The 12500-nt window shown below is 26.9% G+C and overlaps 1 protein-coding gene across 2 annotated transcripts in view; it reads left to right on the top strand.

Moving 5' to 3' along the window:
* LOC101238750 (sperm flagellar protein 2) overlaps positions 1-12500 on the top strand; it is a 130559-nt gene that overhangs the window by 113185 nt on the left and 4874 nt on the right. For both annotated transcript variants that reach the window (XM_065801745.1, XM_065801744.1), the window contains 12 exons: positions 4085-4132; positions 4354-4468; positions 8412-8504; positions 9978-10045; positions 10200-10270; positions 10350-10449; positions 10536-10649; positions 10877-10954; positions 11054-11104; positions 11225-11407; positions 12056-12127; positions 12451-12500. The exon at positions 12451-12500 is cut by the window's right edge and continues 7 nt beyond it. In XM_065801745.1, the coding sequence (XP_065657817.1) occupies positions 4085-4132; positions 4354-4468; positions 8412-8504; positions 9978-10045; positions 10200-10270; positions 10350-10449; positions 10536-10649; positions 10877-10954; positions 11054-11104; positions 11225-11407; positions 12056-12127; positions 12451-12500 (1043 nt within the window). The remainder of the gene's footprint in view (positions 1-4084; positions 4133-4353; positions 4469-8411; positions 8505-9977; positions 10046-10199; positions 10271-10349; positions 10450-10535; positions 10650-10876; positions 10955-11053; positions 11105-11224; positions 11408-12055; positions 12128-12450) is intronic.

Genomic DNA, 12500 nt, shown 5'->3' with positions numbered 1-12500 from the left:
GGCGTTCCAGTCTCAACGCTCAAAGATCGCAAAAATAACAACAACAAAGGCTTCCATGGCTCAGATACAACAACGGTACTCTCAAATGAAACAGAAAGATTGATGATGCATGCATTCCATTAACTTGGTGACTGGGGTTATGGTTTACCCCAAAGTGAAATCCTAGAATTTTTATGTGGCTACCTTAAACAAAAAATGGCAAGTTTTGTAAAGACTGGTTTTATGCCTTTATGAAGAGATGGTCAAAAGACATTTCAACAAGTAAAGCGGATAACTTAGCATCTAAAAGAGTTGCTCCTTGTACGCCAAAAATAATTGATTTTTATCTTGAATGCGTCGCCAAGCAATATCCACAGACTGGTATAACTTCTAAGTCGCATTTTTGGAATTGTGATGAAACAGGTTTTTTTTGGATGATCAAGGCAAAGCAAATTTAGTGTGACGAAATGGGACAAGATGTGCATTTAAATTTACTGGCAACAATGAATAAATATTTAATTTCAAAATCAGGTTGGATGGAGCACGATACGATTATTGAATGGCTGAAAGAAGTATTTTTACTTAAAACTGAGCAAATTGGTGGTATTCATATTTTAGTATTAGATGGGCATACAACTCACATAACTTTGGAACAAGTATTGCTGTGCAAAAACACAATATAGTCTTGATTTGTCTACCAGAGCATTCTTCACATATTCTACAACCATTGGATAGAGGTGTCTATTGTCATATCAAACAAGCATGGAAAGAAATTCTTACAAAGTATTACAAAGACTCAAAAATGTAAGAATTTAAATAAAAAAAATTTTCCACCATTGCTCAAACTACTGTACGAGAGTGGTAAATGTTTTACACGCTTGCATACGATCGCTGGTTTCCAGTACACTGGCTTATTTCCGCTTGATAAAAATAACATAAATCATAAAGCATTAGCAATCACACAAATGTTTAATCCACCTTTATCAACTTTAGCAGCCTCAGCAGCACCTACACCATCTTGCTCAGACACAGCTTCATCATCTTCAACAATTGCCACAGCACCTACTCCAAGTACACACCAATTACCATCTTTCTCAACTACACCAGCTTCAAGTTTTGATAGGTATCAAGGATGTGTTAATTGTTGCAAAAACAGTATCGAGATAGAGTTGAAGCAGTTTTTTCAAGCCAGAAATCAATCGCATGTTAAGAAATCAAAGCAGTGCAACATCTCAAAACTTGGAAGAAAATGTATTACCGAAGATAAATGTGATCGAGTTCCTCAAACATAAAGAAAAAGCAACAAAGGAAACCTTGAAAGTTGCTAAACTTAACGCAAAGCATAGACTCTATGCCAAATACTCAAACGCCTGAGCATAACAATGCTGAGCAACTTCAGCAAAACAATAATGAAGAACAAGTACTAACAGCCAAACGATTAAAAGTTGCAAATAATAAAAAGTGTAGAGTACAGTTACACACAGAAATGTTGCAATGCAAGAATTCGATGTGTCGGGAATGGTTGTGCAAAGAAACATGTTTACCAAAGAAATATGTAGTTGGAACTAAATTTTTTTGTTGCAAAAAATGTAAAAACTTTAACATGATTTCTTAAATATAAGTTGTGTTAAAAAAAATAATAATAAAAAAATAAAATTTAAAAATTTCAATGTTTTCTTAAGTGTGCGGTTTTATCAGATTGTCGCCTTAGACCGCATAATTGTTTTTTTCTTTACATTTAATATTTTCAATAATTTTATTGTTTTTTTTAAACATACATTTATACAATCTTATGTAGTTTTTTATTACCTATCTAATAAAAAAATAAAAAAAAGTTATTTAATTTTTATTGATATGTGTGCGGTTTAACCCGGTTTTTTTTTTTTTTTTTTTTTTTTTGTTGTTGTTATTTCACCTCCCCAAGGCCCAGAAGGCCACTACAGATGAGGAGGCTACTTAATTGTGGTTATAACCCTCTCTCAACTCTATAACTCTGAAACGCGAACCTTGACGAACAAGGCCGCTGCGCGGAGAAGCAAGTTGAGCGCGGTACTACCAGGGACGTGGTGGGGATCAAACTCGGAACCTCTCGCTTATGAAGCGAGCGCTCTACCACTACACCACTACCGCACTAAATAAGTCCGTATCTAATAAGTCAAGTATTTTTTTGAGTTTACTGGTTTGTTTTTTTAATTTCATTTTATTCTTTTGGTCTATAGATAGACCATGTTTTAGATATCCTTTTGGTCTATAGATTGTTCAAATTGTTAAAATTATTAAATTTAAATGTTTTATGATGATAACATTTTCATCAACTCAAATTTTTTTGTTTTTCAAAGTTTTTTAAAGTTTTTTAATAACTAATTTTAATGATTTAAATATTGTAAATAATTTCACTTTTACTTTTTTAAAATATCATGTTAATAAAAGCAACTACCAAGAGTAATATCGTAATAGTAATAAATCCATTTTATGCACATTACATCATAACAGCAACTTAAGCTTTAAACTATAGCTTAAGCTGTAAATTATAACAGTGTTTTGAGCTATTTTAAATCCCCCCAAATAGGAATATTATGAGATAGTATGTAAATATGAAAGATATTATGTTTAAAAATCTAATCTAAAAATTTAGCAATCACAAAATAAAGTTCAAAAGATACAATTTTGTTATAATGCAACTCTCTTACCACAAGTAGGCAGACAGTGCTAAGAGGAGATATCAAATAAAAATTTTAAAAATTTTTGTGATTTGTTGTGTTTTTGATGTGTTTTTTTGTGTTAAATTCAACCATTACTCTGGCAATAGAAAACTTTTGTAAACAATTTTTCATAATCAAATAAATCAACTATCCATAATAACTTACACTTTTCATCAATTTCAATCATCACTTTTCAGGTTTTACTCTACTGAACTGAATCATGTTAAAAGTTTAATTACAATTCACATAACCAATTTGCAGAATTTGAAAACATTTTTTTTTTACTTGTTTTTTCTGTAACATAACTTAAATGGTATTTTCGGTCCTAAGTTTACCATCCTTTTGCCCGACCCAAAATATTTTTGTCTATCTTATTCTTTAGTCTAACAGCTGTTATACATAATTTCTGAATATTATGTAAACAGTTTAAATGGTATAATATTTGATAAAGCTTTATTTATACTTGCACGTGTAACCTAAGTTATACGTGGAACATGCAATATATATGTATGTATATATATATATATATTTATATATATATATACTATAAATATATAGATAAACATTTGTAGATTTATTTGGTTACTTGATTTCATATGGGTATTTCTGAAAAAAAGGAATAAAAGGATGAATAAGTTAAAAAAATTATTGCTGCCTAACCCAAAACTTTAGTTGTTCTCTTTAAATGTTTATATACCTATTTACATAGTCAATTTATTTACTGAAGCCCCTGACACAGGCCATTTCAGTAAGACATCAGATTGATCATTTAAATATGCAGTTTAAGTTATTTACATTTGTGTGTGTTTGTGTGTGTATTCATGTTGTTTTGCACGTATTTTTAAGAAAGTGTTCAGTGAACTAAATCAAAACTATAATATATATGTATTGAAATTAATGTAGCTTTTTTTCATATTCATGTTATTTTGTTTTCAGTTCATACATAATTTTTATTTTTTAATTTTTTTTTATGCATGTTAATTCATCTCCTCAAGGCAATGAAATCAAGTCAGTCAAGGAGACTGTATACAGTCAGGGAGGAGAATTGTGGTTACAACCCACTTTTAACTCTATAACTCTAAAACACAAACCTTAACAAACAAGGCTGTTGAGGGAAAAAACAAGTTGAACGATGTACTACCAGGGATGATGTATTACTTTGTAAACAAATAATAATAATCAAAAATTTGAAACAAGTGCTACTACCTTAAATAGACATTTCTGTTATTGACTTTTTGTCATGGTTATTTTGGTACCAATCTCCCCTACAAAATTATAGAAATGCAAAAAAATATTTGAACAGAGTTTTCTCATATTTTCAAATACTTGCAGTTCAAAACTGTCTTAAATTAATGTACTCGCATCGACCATAGTTTTTTAAGTTATGTTAATTTTTTTATTAGATCTTAAATGAAGCAATGCATAAAGCATTGATCACTATTGAGCAGCAGGTAAGCACATATTGTTATGAGTCAATATTTTAATTGAATGTCATGATTGAATTCGTTGAAGTCAATATTTCACACTTGTTTATGTTTTATTTTTTTGTTGTTTTGTTTTTAAATTGTTTTTTTGTTTGTTTTTAAATTGCTTTTTTTTTTGTTTTTAAATTGTTTTTTTTTTTTGTTTTGTTCTTTTTTTGTTTTTATTCAGCTTTTTATAATTTGCTTAGAAAAATTTGGATACTTTGGTTGAAGATTCTGCTAAAAAGAAAGTCATATCATCACCAAAAGGGACTAAAAAAAGTGCAGAAAAAAAAAATAAAAAAAATAAACAATCCCCTACAGGTGATTTACTACAGTTTGTTTTAGTATATTAATGACTTTTAAAAAAGTTTCTTTAGGATTTTATTTGAGTATTAAACATTAAAAATTTGTTTAATGGAAGTTTTAAAACTAAAATGAAGAAACTTTAAAATTATATTTAAAAAATTTTTTTTGCAAAACGGCTGCATTAAAATTTTGGATTGTGACCATTTTTTTTTATTATTTAAAGTCAACCAGATTGTTTTTATCCATTTAAGCCTGCATTTTTTTTAATCTGTTTTACGTTTTTTGGTTGTGATCATGTTTATAACTTGGTCTTTTAAATTACATTTGGAATGCAATGTTATTCATTAAAAAATTTAAAAGTATAAAATAGTTATATAAAAATATAAAACAGTTAAAACTTATACACCAAATTTTTTGCTAACCCACTCTGAACAGAGTGGGTTAGCAAAAAAAGAACTGAAAGTTTTTTTACATTAGGCATTCAAGAAATATTATATTTTAGCTTCTTTAAAATTACAAGGCAGCCCATTTACTTGCGAATCAGATGTCAATAAATATATTGAAAAAGATAAAGATCTGTTGAATGTCAAAAACGATTGATGAATGGGATGTTTATTTTAGTAATACAGAAGATTATAGCAGCAAAAATTCACTTTATTTAAAATCAAAATTGTTGATAAAAATACAAAAAAAACACCGTCTTATGTTTACAGAAGAATGAGCTAATAATTTAAAGTTTCTACTTAACTTAGAAAGTCCTAAAAACAATTCATAAACATCTACGATGATTTTTTTTATAGTTGTTAAGGTGCTCCTAGAAGAACTTAGTGTCTTATCACAAAGCACCATGGAAGAGCATTTTAACTAGGAAGTTTACACCGCATTCCTTACCAATGTTGTTTTTCTGGTCAGAGCCAACATCAAAATTCAGACCTTTCAGTTCTGAGAAAGAGCTCAAATCACTGCACCATGACTGTAATGAAGTTGTTTTGCACTTTCACTAGTAATTGTGACAAATTATTCCTTATATTGTGTAGTTTCATGTATAATGCCTAATTTAAAATTATTACTACTAAAAATAACTACACCCGAGATTGTATTTATCTTAGGTGTATAATTAACAAAAAGAAATTTTTTACCATGGATTCTACTTCTCCATTCAAATTTTGAACCTTGAAGAGTGATCTAAAATATCACTTTATAGCGCATCACTCCACACCAGTACAAGGTCGTAGCTCTTTCGGCTAAGAGTTATGGCTTGTGGCCTATGATGAATAATGTGTGCATTCAATCAATTGAAATCCATTCTGTAGGTCTTATGTTTGGCTCTGATATGTTAACCCATAGGCGCAAGAAGTGAGTGTGTTTAGCTTCCTATTCACCTGATTTCCAATGTTATATATCCTAACATAAACTTTTCATTTTACAATAGTATTTCAAAAATACAAGAGCTGATAATGACTTATCTGAAAGTCATGATCTTATTTTTGTAAAAAAGTTGGCACACAATTAGAATACTCTTTCAACATCTGTAGATGTTGACTTAATTGCTAATAATGAATCATAAAGCTTTTGGAAGTTTTCTATACGCTGGCCTGTATTCTTAAAAAGAGTAAACTCAGCTTTTAACCACCTGAAATTGTCCTGTCCAGAAAGCACTATTGATGGTTCATTTTTCTTCAGCAACACATTCAATTCTTCTTGTAGAGATAAAATTTTATCTGATGGATCACTGGAAGTTGTTTCAATGATATTAACGGCATGATCACCAAAAAGTCGAGATGCCAATATTTCTGCAAAAATTATTGTATCTCTGGATGGGTTTATTGTAGAGTTCTTTAGACAGCGTAATAAATTCATGACATCTGTATTCAGGCGTTCATCCACTCTAATTCTCAAATTATCCATCAATTTTTTGCTAATTTCACTGTTAACTAAAGAAAGTTTCTCAAACATAAAATTCTAAAACCGTGTCAGCGCTCAACAGTGTTGCATCTTCTCTACTAAGATTCTCTATAGCAAGTTTAATGGGTTAAGAGTCTACATTATTGGCTAAACCTATATCTGTCTTATATTCTAATAAAGTTTATCGAACTGCCATCTCCGTCTTTATCAATGACTCAAGCATTATTTGTATTGTGTTGCAACGAGTTTTTAACATCAAGATGAAGTTCAATTTCTATTTTGAGTAGAGCCTTGACTTTAGATTGAAAAACTTGATTTTCAACACTTCACAGTTTGATGTATTTTATCAGTTTCAGTGAGTTCTTAAGTAAATTGTTGTAGTCAATATAATCTTCACAACCATCATTTATAAATTTAAAATTGGTGCCTTCATCAAAAGAATCATTTTCATTGTTATCATCATCACAGGGGTTGCTTAAATCTTCAATATCATGTTTTTTCGTATAAAGTGTGTCGCATATTCCAAGATGTATATCGTGGTTAAGAAAAAATTTATCAATAACATCTAAATTTCGAATATACTTGTTTACAGATGCTCCATCCTGAGTAGATTTTCCCATCGATATTCTAAACACATTTAGATATTGTTTCATTGTTTCAACCATATCAAGCGCACTCCACAAACCAAAAATTCGAATTAATCCTGTTTTATACATGATATTGTCAGTTTTATCATGAATATTAACTCCAAAATATCTTCGTCCTCTTAAAGTAGTAACCTCATCGACAGTCATGCTAAACTTAACTCTATTGGCTACTTTTAGTTTTATGGTGTCAATCTTTTTTTTTTGGTTTTCATCAAAATCTTTGTGTAAAAGTTTCATTACATCACTTTCTTTTGCGGTGGGATTATTTAAATCCATCTCAAGCTATTGACTGAAGAATGTATTTATTTCTGGTTATAACTCGAACTGAAATGCCATCTGTAGCCAAATCAGAAACAATATTTTAAAGCTTCTTTTGTGAAAGAATTTGCCAAAAGTTGTTTGTCTCCTCTTGCTTGCTTTCTCATCTGTTAGTAGGATTGATTCTGTTGCCTTATCTAAACAAAGTCCGTGACTTTTTAAGTGATTTTTTAAGGTAGTTGTAGAATTTCCTGTGCATTTTATTATTTTGTTACAACACTGACACTATCCTTCCAACTCTTTTGTAATTGGATTTTTCTGTTTTGTTGCGTATATCCAGACTAACATTGCTGATAATATGAATAGAAAGTAAGGCTATTGAGAAGCCATTTTACCCACCATTAAAAACTAATTCATAACTAGTAACTATGCATTTATTTTTAAATTAATGTAAATTAGAAACTGGTGCTAGAAGCTCTATTTATAACTCTAAAGAAACTCTTAAGAAACCTTTATGAAACTTTTAGTACTAGATTAGTAAAAAAGAACTATTAAAATAGGAAACTCTTTAGTACTTGCTTGTATGCTTTTTTTTTTTTTTTATAAAAAATGATAACTACTGAACTAAAGTTATTTATTAAAATTACTTATTATCCTATATTTTAAACTATTTATTAAATTGTTATTGAAAAATATATCAAATTACCAAGTTGCTTTAATAAGTGTGTTGTTATATTGTTAATAAAGAAACTTTTCTCTTTGCAGTTGTTAATTTTTAAAATATAAATAATTAAACTTTCATCTGAAAGTGCTCAAATAAAAAAATTTAAACATTTTCTGGTTGGAATGAAACTTTATGCAGTTAAAACTCATTATAATATTGAAATAAAATTTAATCATTATGCGAACACATAAAAAAAGTTTCATTTTTTATTTTTGTTTTTTTTGTAAAAAAAAATCAGCTGTTTTATTGTTACTGTTAATCAGTGTTCAGAACCCTAATTGTAACTCAAATAGTGAGTACATTACATTAGTTATGATTATTTATATTAAGTTCTATAGTTAGTTTCTAAATTTTAATTTCATTTTCATTATATTTTGTTCATCAGTGTAAACAGTATTTTTTTAAAAAAGATTTTTATTTTAAGTGGAAACTCCTATATTGAATGAAGAAGAAATTAAAGAAAATTGTTTACTTCAGTTAAGGAAAGAAGAATATCAAAAAGCTATTACAATAGAAGGTATTAAATAATATATAAATATATATATATAATAAAAAAAGGTATATTATATATATATACATATATATATATATATATATATATATATATATATATATATATATATATATATATGTATATATATATATATATATATATATATATATATATATATATATATATATATATATATATATATATATATATATATGTATATATACATATATATATATATATATATATATATATATACTAATATATATATATATTATATATATATATATATATATATATATATATATATATATATATATATATATATATATATATATATACTAATATATATATATATATATATATATATATATATATGACCGGTAGAGGTTGGATAAAAATTTTCCATGTTTTTGTTATCATAAAAAAAAGAAAAAAAATTAAAAAAAAACTATTTGTCAGGTGATGTAGCAGCACTCCTTGTGTGTTCTACCTTTTACAGTCAATGTATGTACACTCCTCGCAAAAAAAAAATTAATTTGAAAAATAAAAACAGTTTTTAAATAAATTTAAAAAACAAATAATTGTATGTTAAAAATAAAAAGATTCAATGGAACAAAAAGTCAATTAAGTTTGCATTTTTGCAATTTAAAAAATGCTTATTTTGCAATTAATTTAATGATTTTGGCAACAATAGACAACTCAGAAGTGTTAGATGAAAGTCAAAAGTAATTAGAAGCGACTTAATTTGTTGTCAAAAGAATCATTTTTTACCTTTCGTATTCTCTGTGGTGATTTTAATTTATGTCATCAATTAGCTTTGCTAATTATTGACAAAAGTCACATGTTTTATTTTTTACTATTGTTTTATTTTTTTATAATGATCATTAATTTGGGACAAGAGTCATAAGTTCTATTTTTATATTTATATACCAAACAGTTTTTACAATTAGATTGTTTATAAGTAAATTACGGTAATTGTTAAAAACAAGATGGCTTTTAAGTTTGTTTAACATTAAGCAAACCGAGTGTGTCTATTTTTTCCGCAGTATGAAGATGAACAGCCAAAGTGATATATATATCTTTTTATCCCTGGTAGTACCGCGCTTAACTGGTTTCTCTGCTGCGCAGAGAAACAAGTTAAGCGCTGTACTACCAGGGATGTGATGGGAATCGAACTCAGAACCTCTCGCTTATGAAGCGAGCACTCTACCACCACACCACTACCGCATGTAGTTTGAATGAAATAGTTCTTTGTGATTATATCAAAATGTAAAAAATGACTTGAACCATTTTTTTTTTAGACTGTCAATTTGAATGTGTTTATTGCACAATACGATTACTAATCTGTTTAATGTGAAATACCTTATCAAAAACATTTTGTCTTAATATGATTTATTTTTTAATTTTTAAGTACAGTATATGTAGAGATGATATAAAAAAAAAAAAAGCTTTATAAATGTTATTGTTTAGAACACATTTTTAAATGTTATTGTTTAGGAGACATTTTTAAAATGCGCATTGAGTCAATTAATTCACACGGAACTTCTATACTAAAATCATTAAAGGTATAAGTTTCTTTTTTTTATAATATATAAGTTTTATAAAAAATTTGGCAGCTTTTTTTGTTACTTTTTATTCAATTTATTTTTTTAATTTTTATTAAATTAAACATGATCATGATCGTCATCATAATCATGATTATGATGACAATTTTTATAGGGAAAAGCTGATGCTTGTTACAAAGATATGGACAAATGGTTAGGTGAACGGTTTTTGCAAGAGATGGAAAGGTAATTACTTTTTGAATTTAATTTTTGTAATTTTTTGTATCAAGAATTTACTTAATTGTAAAGTTTTGTGATTTAATAGCATTAAGAAGATGTGTGGCTTATTAAAAAGTGCAATTGAAAGTGAACAACTTTTGACAAATGCAATTGTTTTAGAAGGCACAGATTTCTATGTAGATGAAGTAATTCTGTTATCAAGTTTATTTGAAATATATAAATTTTTCAAAAGTGAAATATTAGGCATTGCTTGTGTATATAAAATGTTTAGGAAGTTAAAGTTTTTAATCCTCCTGTAAAAGAAAACCAGGAATCATTCCTTACTAAAGAAATTGTTGCTCCATCAGTTTTTTTATGCTCTCAACTTTTAGAACTTTGTAGACAGGTATATTAATAATATTAAAGTAAATAAAAACATTTTTGAGTATATACTTTTCTTTTTTTTTAAATACTTAATGCAGATAATTCAAATGTATGGAAACCAATTGAATCTAAAGTGTGCTTTGTACATATTAATACAACAGCTTCACTTTTTTTTTAAATCTTTTTAATTAAATATATTTTTGTAAAATTTAAGTAAAACACAAATAAGTTTTATTTTTTTATTTTTAGTTTAAAGAAATTTCTTCAGATGGTTTTGTATCTTCTAAATTGTTTTCTAGTTTAATAAGTTGTGCTTCAACCTGTAATGTAATGATCAAAAAATGAGACACTTTTTTTTTCACTTTTACTCTTTTTTTTTTTTAATTTATTTGTTTAATTATTTTTTTGCTTGCTTATTAACTTTAGTTTGGTATTGATTATGTGGCTGAAAAATGGAAAAATTTAAGTCTATCTACTGTAAGCTGCAGTTTATAAAACTTTAATATTAGTTTTTAATTGATGTTGTCTGTTGTTTGTTTTTTGTTGTTGTTTTGTATTTGTTTTTTGTTTATTTTACTTGTATTCAACTTCATTTAGATTGAAAAAATTACAGATGCAGTTTCTGCTAATACAGAATATGTTAACTGGAAGTCATTTTTACTTTCTATTTCTGAACCATATCCATTACCAACAGCTATCGATCTAAAAAAAGCTTTAGATGATTTTTTAGAAATTGATCAAGCAAGACTTGGTGTTTTGTGTAAAACTGATTATGATAAAGTTAGATTTATATTTTTTTTTTTTATTTAATTAAATTTATAATGCATCTCCAAATAGCAGTAGTTTTGTACATGCTGGTATGTATCAGATGTACTCTGCGGTTCAATCATTTGTCAGATCTACTCTGATGTCCAATCATCTATTGAATATTATTTGTAGTCAACTCATATATTAGATCTACTCTGTGTTGTCTACATGTTATATTCAATCATCAACATTAGGAAGTTTTTTATTTGTCATTATTGGATTTTTTTTTTTTTATTTTTTTATTTTAATTTTTCTCAGAATTAAAAATTTTTTTATTTTTAATTATTAATATTTTTAATGTGGGTAAAATCACACATTTTAAACATACATGCACTCCTGTTATAAATGTACATACATACATACATACATACATACATACATACATACATACATACATACATACATACATACATACATACATACATACATATACATACATGCATATTATAAAAGTTCGAATTGTTATTTTTATATTTGGGTTAATTTGTTTTTTTGTTTTTTTTTAAAGTTACTACATTTTCCTTTTAAAGTTTTATGTTATGTATTACATTTTATGTTGCAAAGTTATATATTAAGCTTTATATTACTTTAGTATATTTTTATTCAATTTTTCTTCTTCAGATCCAATTATGGTTTGATAAATGTCAGCCTAATATTGAAATCAGTTCTTTGCGGTTGAATTCTATTAGGGAGGTAGAACATTATTTTAATTAGTAAAGGACTTACATTACTATTTTTTAAATATAAAAAATGTTAATTCTTTAAACTTTTAAAAACAAGTATTATTCATGTTGTTTATATCTTATTGTAAAAAAGTATTCTTTGACTTTGTACTCTAAGCTTTAGGAAGTTATGTCACCCAGGCTTTGTACCACTAACTCTAGAGTGTTTTGTAATTAGTGAATTCATTAGTGTGTCTCAATATTGCATTATTTTATACAAAAGCAGATTTTTAATAAGAATAGCTCTTTAATTTTAAATTTAAATTTTTATTAATATTATTATTCTTTTTTTAGTTGTTTTTTGAGATATTCAGCAGTAAAACACTTGACACAATCAATTATAC

Source organism: Hydra vulgaris, chromosome 07, assembly GCF_038396675.1.
Source record: "Hydra vulgaris chromosome 07, alternate assembly HydraT2T_AEP".
NCBI lineage: Eukaryota > Metazoa > Cnidaria > Hydrozoa > Anthoathecata > Hydridae > Hydra > Hydra vulgaris.
The sequence above is the reverse complement of the archived record's forward strand: the minus strand, read 5'-3'. Positions and strand labels throughout refer to the sequence as shown.